The sequence below is a fragment of the Rhincodon typus genome, chromosome 33 (assembly GCF_021869965.1).
Source record: "Rhincodon typus isolate 14 chromosome 33, sRhiTyp1.1, whole genome shotgun sequence".
In the NCBI taxonomy this organism is placed as follows: Eukaryota; Metazoa; Chordata; class Chondrichthyes; order Orectolobiformes; family Rhincodontidae; genus Rhincodon; species Rhincodon typus.
The window spans coordinates 29,232,602-29,253,246 of NC_063364.1; the positions used below are offsets into that span (position 1 = coordinate 29,232,602).

General features: G+C 38.2%; 1 protein-coding gene across 7 annotated transcripts in view; it reads right to left on the reverse strand.

The window, feature by feature from the left end:
• map2k5 (mitogen-activated protein kinase kinase 5) overlaps positions 1–20,645 on the reverse strand; it is a 351,751-nt gene that overhangs the window by 177,696 nt on the left and 153,410 nt on the right. For all 7 annotated transcript variants that reach the window (XM_048615802.1, XM_048615808.1, XM_048615804.1 and 4 more), the window contains exons 10-12: positions 6,444–6,512; positions 6,261–6,342; positions 4,178–4,239 (exon numbers count right to left, since the gene is read on the reverse strand). In XM_048615802.1, the coding sequence (XP_048471759.1) occupies positions 4,178–4,239; positions 6,261–6,342; positions 6,444–6,512 (213 nt within the window). The remainder of the gene's footprint in view (positions 1–4,177; positions 4,240–6,260; positions 6,343–6,443; positions 6,513–20,645) is intronic.

Consider the following 20,645-nt stretch of genomic DNA (forward strand, 5'->3'; position numbering starts at 1 on the left):
TGCTGCCAGACCTGCTGAGCTTTTCCAGCAACTTTGTTTTTGCAACACACTTAGTCCTAGTTCTAGGTCCTTTCCCAGTAGCCCTACAAATTTCTTCTGTTCAGATAACTGTCCAAGTTTTGAAAACCATGATTGAATTGGTTTCTTGAATTGCCCACCAGAACCTCTTCTTTTACCAAATACCATAAATCAGTAAGCTCTGGCTCTCTATTGTTCCACCACTTGGAACTGTTTCTCCCATATTCACTGTACAGATCCCTCATGGTTGTGAACATCTCGATCAAATCAAAATATTGAATAAGACTGTACATTGAGTTAAGAATTGTTGATATTGTGAGATAAACGAAGAAGTTGTATTGACACTAGAACCTTTGTTTATCCACTACATAATCAATAGGTGTCTTTAAATACTTTCATTCTGGCTGTGCAAATATAAGATCTCCTAAAATTACACATTAAATTATAGCAGCAACAAGCAAATTATGACCAATTTGCTGATAAAAGCCAATATTCAAAGGGAAGTTCCATTGCCCTGGGCACTTTCCAAAGATAATTACAGGACTTTGCGAAAATGAAGGTCTGTGAATTAGAATGAACTGAGACTAATAGCTGTCGATGTTTGATCACTTGGATTTAAATTAATTGTCACTACAAGGGATAATGAATGTCAGAATAAGACATTAAAGTGAAAAATGCAACTTATAATTAATTGCTCCAAAATGCAGGATATTTCCCCCACCCTATGAATGATCCGTTCTATTGTTACACAGAAGAAAGCACAAAAATTACAAACTGAGAAAGCAGTCATCAGGAAGGGACCAAGCATTGCAAGTTTAATTTTTCTTCACCAATGAGTTCTAAAAGAAAATCTTCACTATTTGAACAATCAAGAAAGTCCAAGCTCTGTCTTAAACACACAACAAAAAATTTGTGTTATAAAATATAGATAACATACATGGATGACATATGCTGGCGCAGCACAAGTAATTTAGTTGAAAGATTTTTGCTAATGAATTTAAAAAACCCAGCCCACATAATTACCTTCTAACTTAAGATCTTGTCCCTGAGCAAGACTTTGGTGGTCTTGATTAGAGGTCACTGATACAACTATTAGTCTGATAAGCCCGTATCATTTTTCAAATGGCGTATCCCTGTTCAATGGGTTACCCAGCTGGACTTTAGATACGAGACTTAATGGTAAATGGAACCAATGAGCAATCAATGGTGTGATTTGAGTAGACTGAGTAGCAAGACAAGGAGCAGGAAAATACTGTGATAAAATTTCAGCAATGAGGGAATTTAAAAGAATCTGAATTCAGGATCATTTCAATAAAATTTCTTTAAATAAACAAGATTAGAGGAACAGCTTAAAAGAGATCTTCAAAATTACAATCAGCACAATTTTCACAACTAGACAACTTACAATCTTGATTTCAATGGCATTTGCTTATTGTTCTCTTAACAAATATGCTACTAAAAATTCAAATGTAAGTTTGTGCCAATTTACCACAGCTATCAACTGTACAAGCAGGATTGAGACCTCCATAAAGCTGAGGTCTGATTTGAAGTAGATTTTATGTTGTCTGCAATTAATACTGTGCCTCACAAATTCAATGTGTTAAGTTCAATTCTCAACTCCTCAGATATTGCCCATGCACACATGAAGGGGACCAGGACAACATTCAACCTTGGGCAGATGTGGCAAGTAACATTAGTGCCACACAACCATCAGGCAATGATAATCTTCAATGAAAAAGAATAAAAACAAAAAAACGTATTGATCTGAATCTACCACCATATTTTACCTGGGGGTTAATTTTCTAAAGGTTTAGCATAACTTCCTTTGTTTTGGACTTTGTGCCTCTATTTTTTAAGCCAGGGATCCAAGTATGAACTAGCAAACAGCCTGCAGAAATATTAATTAAAATACCGCTAGATTGAAATTAGGTTTTTCAATATTGACAATGAATACATTAATTTGTTCATTTGGAATTCCTTTATCTCATGTTTCAACAATGGCTTAATCTGAAATGAGTTAGTGATTTCATGAATAATACAGGCCAAAGAATTTAATAGATTCATAGAGTTATATAGCACAGAAACAGGCCCTTCAGTCCAACTCGCCCATGCTGACCTGATATCCTCAACTGATTTAGTCCCGTTTGCCAGCATTTGGCTCATATCCCTCTAAACGCTTCCTATTAATGTACACATCCAGATGCCTTTTAAATGTAATTGTACCTGCCTCCACCACTTCCTCTGGCAGCTCGTTCCATACACACACCACCCTCTGCATGAAAAAGTTGCACCTGAGGTCCCTTTTAAACCTTTCCCCTCTCACCTTTCGCCTCTAGCTTAGTTCTCACTTACATTGGGGAAAAAGGCCTTGGCTTTCACCCTATCCATACCCCTTCGTTTCCACCAAAGTAAAATTCACAATGACTCCATAAATGTAGGAGAACTAGGGAACAATAATAGTCACATCTTTGTTTCTAATATCACATGTCCTGGTTTCAATGCTGAATTTCTCAGCTAGCAAACTACACTTATACTGGACTGCAAAACTTGCACAATGCATGATCCAGTTAAGCTTATAAGTGAAGGATTTTATGGAGTATTTTGTTCTTTGCACTGAAGCTATAACTATGCACCTCCAGCATGAACTAAAGTATTAGGTTGAACTCATTTACAGTAAAGTGTCACCACTTCACAGGAAAACACTTGAGAGATTAAATGTCATTTCTGACTTTGTATCACAATGCCAAGAGAAGCACTAAAAGGGAGCATGAATTGGAGAATTCAGCTTATAACATTGCTACCCTGTCACCAACATTCATTCCCTTTGTATCTTCCCACTGTGTACTCTAGGTTGCTGAATAAGGCCTCATTTTCCTATCCAAATGAAGGTAATGTAGATTGCCAATTTTTTTTGTCCAAAATCATCCATATACTGAAGATCTTCTTGAGGACTGAGAATTCACTGACTATAAACAATCCATGTCTTGCCATATCTGGTTTAAAAAAATTTCCAAGTGCCCAAATTACACCGCAGCTTCTTGACAGATTCTGAAAACGCAAATTATAAAGCAATTTTGATGTTACACTAAAAGCTATGAATAGTACGTAGATTTAATCTTAAACAGTCCAGAGACTTGATTGGACCCCAAGTCCGTATTAGTGCTGGAGTATTTTCTTAGAATATATACAATCGCACTCAGCCTGCACTAAATCAGACATTTGGTTGAGCGGGTTTGAAAAAACATTTCCTTGTATACTGCACATTTCAAGACACATCCCTTAGTGCATTGCAACCAATGAGTCGCTTTTGAGGAGTCAGTTTTGTAACATAGGAAATGCTGCCACCAATTAGCAAACAACAAGGATCCACAAAACAGTGATGTGAATAATCAGACATTCTGTTTGCAAGCAGCTGATTGAGAAGTGGACATTGGCCAGGATTACAAAAAGAATATTAGTAAGGTTGACATTTTTAAACTTTCCCTCCATTCCTCATCTCTTGTCTAGCTAAAAGGAAATGTTTTAATGAATGCTACTTCATATCAGGCCAGATGAAAGTGTGCCTGAGTGACCTAGGATTACTAAGTCCCTCAATGAATCTTCCATCTGCTCAGCACTTGCCCCATGTATCACAGTTTGCTGACTGGGAACATGCAGTGTGACAAAAATACCCCCTAACATTCTGCAATGCAAGACACCTCAAATATATATCATCTTGTAAAGCCAACCGATGAAAGATTACACTATCTATTTCAGCACTAATGATCAGTCACATTTATACCTGCTGTTTATGCCACTTTCAGCAAAGGAATAGTTCAAATCTAGTCTTAAAAAGGTTTTAAAAACAAACTCCATTAGAATGTCCCTAAACAGCCTAAAATTACAGAAGTGTTACATCTAATTACTTTTACAAGACCCACCTGTAATCTTTAGTCAGCTAACCGTATCTACAATTCCAAACATCCCCTAGGCCGTGATAATATGCAAATTGCAATATATGTCTTTCACCTCAGATTTTTCAGCATGTGCAATTATATATATACACACACATATATACATATATATATATACACATCTTTTTCTAAATTTATTTTATGTATAGTGGATATTTTCTCCAGTATGATGTTGAGATATAGATTTTAAAAACATTTAAACTTACTGCAACAGAGATTCTCCCTAGCACATGCTCAGGGATTCTTCTATATACATCCAAAGAACCTCCTGAAGGAAATTGTAATGGAGGAGAAAAAACATGAATGTATATTAAAATAAACTAGTATGACTACAATCATAACTTCTACAATAAATTCTTATGACTTGATATACTAGAGGACCGTATCTGTTTCAAGGTCAAGTACAACATCAATTTACTTGAGGTACTTATGATATTTTAAAAACACTATAGTGTTAATATAGTAATTAGGGTTTAACTTACAAATTACATCCAACAAATTGACATTCACAAAAGCAAATATTTACAAACAATTAGCTTTATTCATACCTCTAAATTGCAACGAAAATTTCGATTATTACATCATTATTCTTTGACAGAAGACATATAAAACATACCAATAAGTTTAATAGTAATGAATTAACACAAAACATTGTACTATTAAAATTCTGTTTGACCAGACAGGACTCTTTCAACAAGGGCGAATAAAAAAAGAGATTTGTTACCCATTAGGAATATAATTCAAAAATACTGAGTGGTGGGGAAAAAAATCAGTTCAGAAGATGTGGCAGGTGTCACATTGCAAACTAAGTTTGATTTAATATTAATCTTTTCTTGCAGGCTCCTGCAAAACAGATTTTGCTCGGAGATACTTTTTTTAAAAAAATCCATTCATGGAAGTGGACGTCACTGACAAGGCAAGCATTTTCTGCCCATCCTTAATTGCCCTGGAACATTTTAGGGGGCAGACAAGAGTCAGCTACATTGCTGTGGGTCTGGAGTCATAGACGAGGTAAAGAGGCAGATTTCTTCTCTAAACAACTATTGGTGATAGTTTCAACCTTTGTGGAGTCAAATTTTCGCTTCCAAATAATATTAAATTTAAATTTCAACAGATGCCATGGTAAGATTTGAATCCATATCTTCACAGCATTAGCTTGGCCCTCTGGTTTACTAATCCAGTGAGATTATTACTGCACCACCATAACATCATAAAGATAATAGCACTTTTATTTCTAAGACTTCCAGCCGTGTAAAAATGTTCATTTGGTTATCTGGTCTTTACAACTGCTACTAATCCTTTTTTGTCAATAAAAATCTTCTTCTGATGATACTGGCACCTCTTGAAGGTGATACTTTCTCCTAGTATCATATTAGCTTGTGAAACTAAGCCAGAATATGTGTCAGCATCTCTATTTTACCTCTAAGCTGAGTCACTTTCTGCAGAAACACAACCCCGAGCTGGGTCAGAAACTACGAAATCATATTTCTAACATGGGTTACAGCATGTGGAATCATACCCTCAGTGAGTGTCAGTGACTGTGGAACCTTACTAAAATAGATCTATACTTGCAGAACTATATCCCTGGCATGGTCTAAGGCCTTCCCGACATGATGAAGAGTACTGAGAAAACAGTATTATAAAATATAGTTTATGGCAATACAAATACAAAAACAAGAGATGCAGGAAGCCAAATTATTTCACTATTTCAACTGTTATTCCTTTGGTATGACAATGGATGGACAAGCCTGTGTACTGATTATTTGGGAATATCACACATTTTTTATACATAATAGTCCTCCTTTTCCTTTTGTATAACAAGCACAGAAATTCATACAGTCCTAACCAACTTGCCTGCATTGTATCCATTGAAAACGCATTACATTCTATCAAGGCATCACAAATCCTCTAAGCTATATGCCAAATTGAAATGCTGCCTATTTGCCATCTAAATCGGGTTTCAGAGAATAGTTCAAGTGCCATCAAATCCAGCTATATTCACAGATAAGCTGCAGGGCCAATGTGGATTTAAATGTAACAAGTTACTGCTGATAAGGTGAAAGTTTTTTTTGCAGTATGTTTCAACATAGACTCTGGGTTAGATTTTTTGCTTCTCTAAATCATTCCAAGCTGCCAAGTGTATTCCAGTTTTGACTTACATACCCTAACAGAAAGGAACATACCAAAGCAGTAGTCAAATTTGCAGATTCCCAGTTTAAAAAAAAATTACAGCACATTAATTCAGATTCATACAATAAAATTGATGCATAAAATAACCAACAAACTCACCATCCATGAATTCTGTACATATTGATATCCTGTTTTCCACAAAAAATGCTCCATAAAATCCTATTATATACGACGAATCACACTGTAAGCAAGTGAACAACCAAAAAAGATTAAGAATGAGACCCACAATTGAACCAAGTAAAGCAAAGATGAAATTAGCACTCAAAAAAGCTGGAAAATTACCTTATAAAGAATTTCTAGCTCTGACATAATTTGCTTTTGAACTTCAAGTGTAATGTCTAAAGGAATAACCTGTAATAAAGTAAATCAAAATGTTATCTTGTGCTAGTTGACCAAATATTGCAGCTTACATGTTAACAATAAACACAGTTCACAGCAGTTGTCAGCAACTTACTGAAGACATTTTTCTATATATATTAGGAACTGTGAAGTAACAATTACATTGAGATTAAAACATGATTAAACATGAAGGCCAATCTTGCTGGACACCATCAAGGTTGTAAAGCAACTCAAGAGGCAATGCTTCAGAATCAAGGCTGTAAATTCACAGAAAAAGGTAAAGAAATCTCTTCTGAACTTCTAATCTACTCTTCTGAAAGTAGTGGGACCCAGATGGTAACACATTTGTCTCAAAATGAGGTTATGGGTTCAACCCACAGACCAGATTACGTTACATAACCTAGGCTGACATACAAAAACTGAGAAAGTACAACATGTTACTATTCACTGTGAATGTTGAAGTTTCCAAGGTACTATTCAAAAAGTACTCCTCCTGTTCAAGATTACACACACAAATAATAGCTCAAGAACAGACTGACTGGTTACTTCTTTCACTCCTATCTGAGAGATATGGCTCTTGCAGAATTCCGCTGTATTTGTCTTTACAATCTCGACACAAATAAAACTCAAAAATATTAATTTTGTGAGGGGTTTTAATTATTTAGCTGTGTTCTTGAATCAAATGCTACTTAGTCTCACAAAGTACTTTTCATGAAGTCTAGGGAACTTTCTGTAAGAATCTTTATTCACATTCTCTTCACACTAGATTAGAGCTTTGCTCCCTTTCAACACTCTACTTAACCATGTAGCTCTGACATTTTCATTACATCATTGTACATGCATCTGGTGTTAATCACATTACTCTAGGCATCCACTCGAAATCTCAGATTTTACAGGGTTAGTTTCTGTAGTGCTCTGATCAATCTCACTGATGTGTTCTGATCTCATTCTGAGGACGAGGATGTTCTGCACACTTCCTTCTTTTAGTGAGAGAATGTCTCTTCCGGGTGGCCGTTGAGCTTCCTTCTTTTTCCAAGAAACAATTACAGGTTGTTATTAGTATCTTGTTCAATAATGTAAATGCATGACCATTTCTTCTAATATTCCTATAAACTGTTTCAACATGTCAATCTCAGTTGTTGTGTCTTTGTCATGATCACTCCTTTTCTCTGTTGATGTCATATACATATTCTTTCCCAGGTTATAGCTCTGATAACACTAGTTCACCTCAGTAACTGACTTCAATATGTCTTTCTGACATGTCCCCCATATTTTGTTATGTTTGACATTTTACCCCAATTAGCTTTCCAAAGTACTATCATTGGACTCCACAGGTCACTGTGCAAGAACTCTATTATAGGATGATCTATACTCCTATTCTTTTCATGCAAGGTGAACTTCTGCTCACTTTCAGTTTGTTACACTTAATTATGTGACTCTGACATCATTATTCATGTTTCTGATGTTTATCCCATTAACTTACATCAAATGTCCTAACCAAATGGAGGCATTTTAAACGGTTTATCATCAACTTATTTAGTACTTGTTACTGTAATTTTACTGTGATTCAAAGATTCTAGTAGCTTTCTGGGACATATGTGGGGACTCTTTAGGTGGAAAATTGACCAGAATTATGATGAAACAGAATCATGCTATCTGAAGAAAGCTCTGCTGAGATGAGTCAGTTCTCAACTGTCTGCAAGAATCATGTGATCAGTAGAATCAAAACTTTTTCTTCTTTCAATTTACGGACACCAAGGTTCAGAAGAGAGTTGCTGGGAATGGAGGGTTTGAGTTATAAGGAGAGACTAGATAGGCTGGGATTTTTTTCACTGGAACGTAGGAGATTGCGAGGTGACCTTATAAAATCACAGGGCTATAGACAAGGTAAATGGCAGGTGTCTTTTCCCTAGGGTGGGGTTTTCGAGACGAGGGAGCATATTTTTAAGGAAGGAAAAGATTTAAAGGAAGACATGAGGGGCAATTTTTTTTTTACTTTTTACACAGAGTTGTTCTTGTGTGGAATGAATTTCCAGGGGAAGTGGTGGATGCGAGTACAGTTACAACATTTAAAAGTCATTTAGATAATACATAAATAAGATATGATGGGAGGGATAATGGGCCAAGCGCAAGCAGGTGAGTTTAGTTTAGATTGGGATTATGATCAGCACGAACTGGTTGGACTGAAGGGTCTGTTTCCGTGCTGTATGAATCTAAGTAATTATTGCCCCTGCTGAGATCAACTAACCACATAATCGTACCTGAGCTTTTGTTTGATCTCGTACATTTACCTACTAGACCTTTGAGAAGTCCCTGAATTGAGTCTTGGCTAAGGTCTTGTGTAATAATGACATCACAATTCCTGATTGACCTTTGCTTCAAGACAACTAGCAAATATATGAAATACTCTGTCAGCATTTACGTTCAGAGCCAAAGGAAGGACACATCAGAAAAATGAGTTAAAATCTACATTTCAATGCACGTTGAATTAAGATGACTGCAATAAACTGCATTTTTCTCTTGTGCTTTAGAATCCTAAATAGCCTCCTGAGGGAACGTTAGATACTTCCCTCCCACTTATCCACCCCTCCCCACCTCACTGGCCAATCTCCACCACTCCCTACCTTCACTCACCTATCACCATCCCACCTGCCTTCTCCAGTCCCACACCTCCTCTCTCTATTCATTTCCGAGTTCCCTTTGTCTTCCCCATTTTCGAAGAAGGGTCCCGACCCGAAACGTCAACTTTCCTGCTGCTCTGATACTGCCTGGTCTGCTGTGTTCCTCCAGCTCCATACTGACATTAGCATACCATCTAATTGGTGGAGTCTTGTTTCAAACTATTAAGTGTATCTTCCTGATTGGCCAGAACTACAGAAAGTTCCAGAAAACAATATGAAAGGTATAAAAACAGAGTTCACATGCAGACCTCTCTAGGAATTGTCTGAGGCCTTCTGAGGAGACCAGCATGGCAAGAGGCAGAGACCAGTTGACCATCCAGAGACAGAGGGAGAAAGCAGCATCACAGACCCAGAGACAGAGCCACAGAGCGGAACTGCGTAAACTTACAAGAGACTCAGGAAGTATTGTAACCCTAAGGGGCTAAACAGGATTAGGGATAGTATGTTTAGTATTAAAGATTATTGTAATTTTCTTTCCTAATAAAGTGGGAATGTGTTGCTTTGGTACCGTCTTATGTTCATATCGATTTGACTGCTTTGGTACTGTGGAACACCTGGGCAAATTCAGTCGTAACATTCTGGTTGGAATTGTCTGCAACTTGTTTAAAGGGAAATCAGACAATAGTACGGTGGTCATATGGGATCCACGGTGAGTTGCTACGCTGGATACAAAATTATCTTGGTCATAGGAGACAGAGGATGAATGTGAAGGGGTGTTTTTCTGACAGGAGATCTGTGACCAGTCGTGTTCTGCAAGGATCAGCTGTATTAAATTTTCGTTAGGCTACAGCTGGAATAGTGTATGCAGTTCTGATTGCCACACTGTAGGATGGATGTGTAGGCTTTGGAGAGAGTGCAAAATAGATTTACCAGCATGTTGCCTAGTTTGGTGTGTTTCAGCTATAAGGAGAGGTTCAACAGACATGGATTAGTTTTGCTAGAGAGTGTCAGATGCTGAGGAGAGACCTGATAGAAGGACATAAAATTATGAGAGGAATGGATAGGGTGGATAATCGGAGACTTTTTCAAATACTAGGGACATAGGTTTAAAGTATAAGGGTCAAAGTTTAAAGAAGATGGGCAAGGCAATGATTTTTTTTAAGCACAGGGGAGGAGGTGCTCTGCCAGGGAGGTTGTCAAAACAAATACAATCGGAAAGTTTAAAAGGCATTTAGACAGACACATGGAAAGGCACGGAATGGAGGGATATAGAACGTGTGCAGACAAGTAGGATTAGTTTAGAATGGCATCAGGGTCGGCACAGACATGGTGGCCGAAAGGCATGTTCCTATGCTGCATAATTCTATGTTCCTCTCTTTCCAAACGTCTGTTGCCTTCATTAATCAGATCTATCCTTTCATTCTTTTTGTGACCTTAAGCCTTATCTGTCAATTTACTTTTAAATGTGCACATTCTATCCTTTCCTGCCACAGTCTGTTTATTATTGCCAGTATTAATACTTTTCTGTGCTGCATCATCTTTACTCTTTGCTTTACTACATCTTTTCAAGTTTGATCTTTATCTGCACTTTTTAATTTAACATCCTCTACGTACCTAGTTATGCCTTGCGCAAGAACACCAGCCTCAGCATATTCAGATGGCAACTAAGAGTACAGATCCCACTTCACCAGTATAGGTGATAGTGATTAGAGGAACTCAGTTCACCCATACCAGTTTTTGAGCCATGCATCAGTTTCTCTAATTTGATTTGCCTTCACCCTAAGGGGAGGTAATGACCTAGTAATATTGCTAGATTACAAATCCAGAAATGCAGCTAATGTTCTGGGAATCTGCGTTGAATCCCACCAAGGCATGGTGGAATTTGAATTTAATAAATATCTGGAATTAAGAATCTAATAATGACCATGAAACCACTGCCAACTGTTGAAAAATACCCAATTTACTAATGTTCCTCACAGAAGAAAATCTGCCACTTCACCTGGTCTGGCCAACACATGACTACCATGAATCATCATTCCTCGGATGATGAATCAGTACTCCACCAAGTCGAACGGCACTTGGAGGAAGCACTGAGGCTTCAAGAGTGTAGAATGTACTCTGGGTAGGGGATTTCAATATCCACCACAAGGAGTGGCTCAGCAGCAGCATTACAGATGGAGACGTTCAGGTTCTGAAGGACACAGCTGCTGGATAAGGGCTGTGGTATGTGAGAGAACCAACAAGAGGGAGAAACATATTTGACCTCATCCTCACCAATCCACCTGCTGGAGATGCATATGTCCATGACAGTATCGGCAAGAGTGACCACCATTGCACAGCCCTTGTAGAAACAAAGTCCTGCCTTCATATCAAGAATATCCTATACCATGCTGTGTGGCACTGTGCTAAATGGGACAGACTTTGAACAAATTTAGCAACTCAAGTCTGGATATCCCTCAGGCACTGTCAGCCATGTGAGCCATCTGCAAGTTCCCCTCCAAGCCACTCACCATTCTGATTTGGAAATAGATCTCCGTTCCTTCAGGGTCGCAGGGGCAAAATCCTCAAAATCTCTCCCCAACAGTATTGTGGGTCTACCTCCAACACATTGTTATTGACCAGACCAGACCCCTCAAAATTTTTTAAGAAGGTACCTAGACCCTAACCTTTTCTTATTTTAAAGGTAGATATGAAGCGCCTTGTTCCAGATGTAATGTGACTGTCACAGTACTTGACATTGTGTTTTGCTTAAATTATTTAAACATTACAATTAAAACAAAACAAATGAAAGAGGAATTTAGAATAACTTAAACGAATAATAGATACAGTATCTATTACTAATCAACTGTTCTAATATAGTAAAATTCCATAAACGCACCCCTTGGCAAAAAGGCAAATTCAGACACAGATTCTCACATGCAGATCTCCAATCCAGAAGGAAATAAACATAAAGAGATAATTCAGAGGAAGTAGCAGTTGGGAGACATTCACCGAAGCTTCTAAATCTTTTGAGACCCCAAAAGCTTCTGCTCAAAACTAAGCCTAAAAACTGAACAAGCTAGAAAGCCAGGTCACACATGGCCACACCAAGGACTCACAAACTGTTTATTTTCTTAGAGACAACACGACAGCAAGTGACAACACCATCACAACATGGACTACAGTAGTTTAAGAAAGCTGCTCAACCAAACCTTCTCAAGGGCAACTAGGTATGGGCAATAGATGGTAGCCAGTCAGCAACATCCACATCCCACAGGTGAATTTTAAAAATCCAATTTGCATGCAGTTCAGGTAAAATGAACAGGAATGTGATATTTGCCATCCCGAGCAGCAGAATCATACTCCCAAAATAATCTGTAACCTCATGGCCCATTCAACCATTCCCATCAGGCAGGTGTTCAACCCGCGTTCAATGGAGGGTGCAGGAGGACATGCCAAGAGCAGCACCAGGCAATATCTAAAAATAAGGTGTCAACCTGGTGGAGGCTACCAAACAGGACTATTTGCACGCCAAACAATAAATAGCAAGTGATAGACAGAGCTAATTGATCTCACAGCCAAAAGATAAGATCTGCAATCCTGCCACATCCAGTTGTCAATGGTAGTGGACAATTAAGCAACTCACTGGAGGAGGAAGCTCCACAAATATCCCCATCCTCAATGATAGAGGAGCCCACTTCATCAGTGCAAAGGATAAGGCTGAAATCTTCAAAACAATCTTCAGCCAGAAATGCTGAATGGATGATCCATTCTCTGCTTCCTCCAGCATCTCAAACGGCAGTTCTCAGCCAACTCGATTCACTTAACGTGATATCAAGAAATATTTTGAGGCACTGAATACTGCAAAGGGTATGAGACCTGTCAACACTTTGGCAATAGTACTGAAGACTTTGCTCCAGAAACTGCCTCACCCCTAGCTAAGCTCTTCGTGTACAGCTACAACACTAGCATCCACCTGACAATATGGAAAATTGTCCAGGTGTATCCTGTACACAAAAATCAGGTCAAATCAACCTGGCCAGTTACTGTCAATACAGTCTACATCATCAGTAAAATAAAGGAAAGTGTCATCAGCAGTACTATCAAGCAGTACCGGCTTAGCAACAGCCTACTTACTGACACCCAGTTTAGTTGCCACTAGGGGCGCTCAGTGCCTGACTTCATTACAACTTGGTTCAAACACGGACAAAAAGAGTTGAATTCTAGAGTTGAGGTAAGAGTAACAGCTCTTGACATCAAGGCCACTGTGGTGACATCAGATGGAGATGACCGAGGGTGACATCAAGGAGCCCTAGCAAAACTGGAATCAATGGGTATCAGTCTTTCCTAGCACATAGGAAGATGGTTGAGGATGTTGGAGGTCAGTCAACCCAGCTCCAGGACATCTCTGCAGGAGTTCCTCAAGGTAATGTCCTGGGCCCAACCATCTTCAGATGCTTCATCAATAACCTTCCCTCTATCACAAGGTCAGAAGTGGGGATGTTCAATGAAGGCACAACATTCAGCACAATTTATGACTCCTCAGGTACTGAAGTAGTCCATTTCCAAATATCCAGGCTTGGATTGATAAGTGGCAAGTAACATTGAGGCTACACAAATGCCAGGCAGTGACTATTTCCAATAAGAGCAAATCTAACCACCGCCCCTTGTAATTCAATGGCTTTACCGTCACTGAATCTCCCAGTATCAGTATTCTTGGGTTTACCATGGACCAGAAACTCAACTGTACTCACTATATAAACACAGTGGCAACAAGAGCACATCAAGGGCTAGGAATACTGCAGCAAGTAGCTCACCTCCTGACTCCCAAAGCCTGTCCACTATCTACAAGGAACATCAGGAATGTGATGGAATATTCCCCTCCCCTCTTTCCTGGACTAGTGCATCTCTAACAACACTCAAAAAAAAGCTTGACACCATCCTGGGCAAAGTAGCCCGCTTGATCGATACCACGTCCAAATCCATTCCCTCCACCACCAACTCTCAGTTGCAGCAGTGTTGTACTATCTACAAGATGCACTGCAGAAATTCATCAACGTTCCAAACCCAGGACCACTTCCATATAGAAAGACAAGAGCAGCATATACATGGCAACACCGCCTTCTGCAAGTTCCCCAACAAGCCACTCACCATCCTAACTTGGAAATAAATCTGTTCCTTCAGTGTCGCAGGGGCAAAATCCTAGAATTCCCTTCCCAACAGTATTATGGGTCTACCTACAGCACATGGACTATAGCAGTTTAAGAAAACTGATCACCCCAACCTTCTCAAGGGCAACTAGGTATGGGCAATAAATGCCGGCCTGCCAGCCAACCAACCAGCAACATCCACATTCCACTAGTGAATGAAAAAAAATCCAATTTATGTGTGGTTCAAGTAATATTCTGGAAATTATGCTTTTGAGGTTCTACTTCTTAATTTGGTGGTTAGCCCCTTGTACTGACTATGCAAAATCAACTCCTTTGCCTTGCTTATGTCATTGGCACCTTCATCAACAATGACAACTGAATCTTTCCTCTCCCAGCCCAGGTTTTTCTCCAGCCTTGAGCAGATACCACAAACTCAGACACTGGGCAGCAACACAACCATCTGGACTCAAGCTCTTTGCTGCAGAGAACAGTGTCAATCCTTCTGGCTATACTGTTCCCTCGTAACACTATATTCCTTTTTGCTGCTCCCCACTTGAATGGCTTCCTATAATAGGGGATACCATGGTTAGTTAGCTCATCCAAACAAGCTAAAAGGGTCTGAACAACACACACCAACCCATCTGTAGTAGATCCAGCATAATATTATTGTACTTAAACCACAGCAATTTAAAAAGTTTGATGGTAAAGAAATTATTTATTCATTCACAGGATGTGGGTGTTGCTGGCTAGGAAGCCTTTATTGCCCATTGCTAATCGCCCAGAGGGCAGTTAAGAGTCAACCACATTACTGTGGGTCTGGAGTCACGTGTAGGTCAGACCAGGTAAGGATGGCAGTTTCCTTCCCTAAGGGACATTAGTGAACCAGATGGGATTTTCCAACAATCGACAATGGATTCATGGTCATCATTAGATTCCTAATCCCAAATATTTATTGAATTCATATTCCACCATCTATGGCCGGTATCGAATCCAGGTCCCCAGAACATTATCTGAGTCTCTGGATTAATAGTCCAGTGATAATACCACTAAGCCATTGCCTCCCCCATTTATACAGTGGTGAAGTAGCATCGCTTGTTTTTACCCTCGAAGAATGTCTGTCCATGGAGCGTTGGTACCTTTTGTCACGTTAATTTCACCTTTCCTACCATTACTGTGATTCCAGCATCAGTTAAAGGGATCTCTGACATCCAAAATCTGTGAAGTCATCAAGCAGGCTAAGTGGCCAATCACATTTAAGAATCCTCAGAAAGCACCTTAAATAAACTCACACACTTTTCTGATTGTCGTTCACTCTTTTATAATTTTATAGACAATTAACTAAAAATAATACATGGGGTTAAGTCAGAAGCTTAAGTATCATAAACAAGCTTTACTTTAAAAAATGCTGTGGTTTTCTTTTTCATAGAGAAACTTGATATCCAGCAAATATTAAGTTAGATTTTCAGGGCCTCAGAGGTTGCTTATAAGTAACTTCAAACTTAATATGCTGTTTAAAACACAGTCAATACAACCTTAACAAGGTCTATATTTTTCAAGGGCTTTTAATGTAAGGCTTACAACGTAAAAGTGATGCTCAAATCAATTTCAAGTTATTTCTAAAGATTTCCATCTGCGAGGTTCAACAATGCAGAACAGGGAATCATTGACAAAAGAAAAATTGCAGTTATGCACCAAACTTTACAAGTGTGGTTGCCAGAAATTTCTGCCAGCTTCACAGTTGAAATGATGGTGATTGCTAACGGTTTTGCTGCTATTGCAACTGCAAATTCTAGGTCATAGCTCATGAAAGTGAAGGATTAGGAAGAGCTGAAACCATGGCAGAATAGAAAGGTTTTGGGAAACTCTTGACAGCATGAAAAAAAAAAGGAGAAAGTGAGTTGCTGAGAGGGGAAGTTCTGGAGAACAGAGAAATGGATTCTTAAGGATCAGTTGCCAATAATGGAGTAGAAAAGCAAGCCATTATCAAAGATGGCTATTAAGAAAGATCAATGCTATAGAAGGATTTAAAAATAAACAGAAGAATCTTAAAAGTCAGTCTTCTGGGACATAGAATCATAGAAAGTTCTCATCACAGCAAAAGGCTAATTGTGCCTGCGCCAACTGAAAAACAAGCCACCCAGTCTAACCCCACTAACCAGCATCCAGCTTACAGCTCTAGAGGTGCATACTTGGCCACCCTTTAACTGCATTGAGGATTTCTGCCTCCGCAGAGAGCCCAAGATACCAACAACTCTCTGGATAAAAGATGCTTTCCTCATCTCGCTTCTAAACTTTCTACCAATCATTTTAGTTCTGTGTCACCTAGTAACTAATCTTTCTGCTAAGGTACACAAGTCCTTCTATCCACTCTATCCAAACCTCTCCTGTCTTCATACAACTCAATCAAATCCCCTCTCTGATTATTGTGTTCCAAGGAGATCAGCCCCATCTCATGTTTCCTCATAGTTGCATTTTTCCAGTCCTGACAATATCCTTGTAAGTCTCTTCTGTACATTATTCAGACTTCTGTATTGAGCTGACTAGAACTGCATACAGTATTCAAGTTGTGGCCGAACTATACAAAAGAAGGCAAAAGATTTAGCAAAAAAAATGAAGGTGATGATGAAAACATATATCAGGTTATTCCGTTCAAGTTGTGGTTTATTAGTGCGGAAACTGTCAAAAGGGGAGTTTGGAATTAAAATAGAAATTTAAGCTTAAAAGAAAAAAAATCCTTTACATCACACAGGACAACCAAGCACATAACTGGTTAATCTGACATACAAATGCCTTCTTATGTAATGGGGGACATATTTGAGATCATGTGGAAACCCATATTTTACCTTGCTGTAGGGTGATTTATAAAAAGCAGCTTCAAATTGACTTGTAACTGTAATATCCTGCTGCCAAGGAAAATTTAAAACCACATACTTGTGAATCAATAGTCATTCACCAACAAAATTCAACTCAGGGTCTCTTGGTGAAAAAAAATTGAATAATTCACCACCACAGTGTCCCTCAATTAATAGGAATAGCGTTTAAGGCTGAGAATGGAGTACCTGAGTAAATTTGCTCAAGATCACCAATACACCTCCAGGACAAACAAGGATGAGTTGTCAAGTTAAATACAAGCAGTCAACTGACTGAATTATAATTTACTCTTTGTGCTCAACTAAAATTAGTGCAAGGCTATTAAAATATACAGTATAAATAAGGCAATTCATCACCAGTTGACATGGATGACTTCGTCTATTTGCAGGAGCAGCACACATTCCACTAAAGGGAGGAGTGCAGAATCACAGGTCAAATTAAGTTACTATTCCTGTTTAATTTACTTACATAATCCCTAGTTGACACAATTGTCTTTGTATGTACTTTTGCAGCATCTGAGATGCATGATTATTACATAAAGGATTTATCAAATTAAGCATTTCAATGCTGATTTGTGCCCAATAGTCATCAAGGTTAGTGATAAGAGAAAAATATTACCAATTGTTCATATCTTTCTATATATACATGTAGAAAGCAAAATTACACAATTAAGCTTGTGAAAACTTCAATTTAACCATTACGTCACTTTTTTTTTGAAAAAAGCACCCAAAAACAATAATAGTTTGGAATTAAGCTCAGTGGTTGACTTCTTCTTAATTTCCCTTTTTATACTTCACCCTGTTTAAATCTACATTTGCACATTTTAAACATCATGTCTATTCTCTTAAATGTGAATGAGAAAATTCTTTCCCAATGGTCAGACTTCTAGATGGAGGATCAACAGTATCTGTTTTAGAATGGGAATGATATTTGGATAGATTTTCAGTTCTTTCTGAACAGGTTAAAACTGGCATTAAAATATTGAACAGAGAGATTTAGTGCAAGATTACTACAAACTTTCATGGGAGCACCTCTATTCATAAATATACCTTTATGATCACTTGGTGTTTAGCTTCCTCATGTTCCAATGGTAACAGTTGTCAAACAGTGTATTCTGACAACGTAAATTGTGCTTCAAGATTAATATGTAAACTATTTTATTAGTTTGTAATCAGATTTATTTCTTAATATTGTAACACTGATTCAATCTTTTTAAAGCTGGGTTATGATCTTGAGGAGTAAACTCATTATGAAACCTCCACCTCTCAAGATAAATAAAAACACTTCAAAAAAGTGTCTTCATTAAGTTAATCCAATGCAAACTTAAAGCTGCGAGTTGAAAATTCTGCAGACTTCCTGCCTCAAAGTAATGTTCCAGATTATCCAAAAAAACTTAAAACAAAATTCAAACTGAGCCCAAAGGCAAAAAAAAATATATTTCCCATTTCTGTATTCTTCAATATACTGAGGAAAGAAAAACCCTGCACTTTTAAAGTGCTGTTCACTCCCTCAGGGCATACCAGAAAAGACTGCACAACCTGTGAAATACTTCTAAGTGGAGTCTTTGTTCTATTGTAACAAACAAGGTCTCACAAGCAGCAAACCAGAAAACTGTTTCAGTGGGGTTGATTGAAGGGCACAAGGGAACTACTTTGCTCTTCTTTGGAGGATGCCACGAGATGGTCTACATAGACTTTAAAAGGCTGTTTTAACCATGCACAATCCATTGCAAGCATTGTCATCCAACTGCTTGTTCAAGGTTGTAATGGAATCCTGTTCCAACACCATGTTGCATTCTTAATATATTGTTGCAAAAGGACATTGAAGAAAAAATGACACATACGTCTTGAGTAGCAAGCAGTCATTCATCTGCATTGAGTCAAGCACATAACAAGCTAAGGCCAGTTTTTCAAAGGAAACATTTCTGTAACTGCTAATCATATGAAATCAAAATAATAATTCAATTTTGAGCGTCCACTGTGCCACTTAAGATATTTTCCAAGATGTTAGTTTTCTTCAAAATGTTACTTTTGTTCTTGTACAGTACTTCTAAAATAACCATTTTCCTATTCCATTTTTAATAATCTAATTGAGGTCAGGACAGACACAGATGGTATTCTGCCAATTGTATAATATGGGGATAAGAGATAATTGTTTATGAGAATCATATTTTAGCTATTGATGACAATGTAGGTGCAATTAATACAGATGCTGGAATCTGTACTTAAATCAAAAAGTGTTGGAGATCACAGCGGGACAGGCAGCATCCACAGAAAGCAAGCTTACATTTTGAGTCTAGATGACGCTTCATCAGAGCTGATGTGAAGTGTGGACAGAACATCATTTGTGCAATCGGTTGGGGGCGGGGAGGGGAAGTGTTGGAGTGCTGGGGAGAAAGGGTGTTGATACTGCACTATCAAGACCCTTCCTCTGCCAACACTCCACCTCCCCTGCTGTCCCCTTCACACTTCACGTCAGCTCTGATGAAGAGTCTAGACTCGAAACGTTAGCTTGCTCTCTCCATGGATACTGCCTGACCTGCAGTGATCTCCAGCGCTTTTTTGTTCTCAGTACATTTTACCTAGTCTTGTGTAGAAATTGTAAACAAGAAATTATTGCATTATCTCAGAATATTTCATTTTTTCTGTCTTGCAACTGTACCCATGGCTAAGCAAGAAAGTTAAAGATAACAAAGATAAAAACTAAAGCATAATATATTGCAAAGGTTGGTGGCACGCTGGAAGACAGGGCAACTTCTAAAGATCAACAAAGGGTTACTAAAAACAAAGTAATTAAAAAGTTCAAAGGTAAATTATGAAAGAAAACTAACGTAAAATACAAAAACAGATAGCAAAAGCTTTTATAAGTATATAAAAGGGAAGAGAGCAGTTAAAATAAACGTTCATCACTTGGATGAGTTAATAGTGTGGAAAACAGAAATGGCAGAGACACTAAATCGATATTTAGCCTCAGTTTTCATGGTGTAAGATACAAGTGCCACCCCAATAGTACAGGTAAAGCAGAGGTTATAGCAAGGAATGAACTTGGAACAATCATTGTCACTAGGGAAAAAAGTAGTGAGCAAAATATTGGAATTGAAGGCAGCCAAGTCGTTACCTGCATAATAGTTTTCTGCAATTCAAACATGAGGGCACAGATCTCTCTGCGCCAAAGTGTGTATTTAGATAATGAGTTGCCTTTTGATTCTTTTGACCAAAATTGTCAATTTTGGCCCATTTACCTAACCTATAAGTACCCATTTGTAAATTCCTCATTTCTTTATTGCAGCTTACTTTCCCAGCTATTTTAATGTCATCTGCAAGTACTGAAGTACTGTAGGATCATAAAGGAAGTGGTAGCAGGGATAATGGATCCTTTGGTTATAATATTCCAAAATTCCCTGGCTGCGGGAAACGTTCCAGTGAATTGAAAAAAGGGAGGGAGGAAGAAAGTAGGAAACCGTATACCAATCAGTTTAATGAAAACCAAAAGAACTGCGGATGCTGTAAATCAGGAACAAAAAC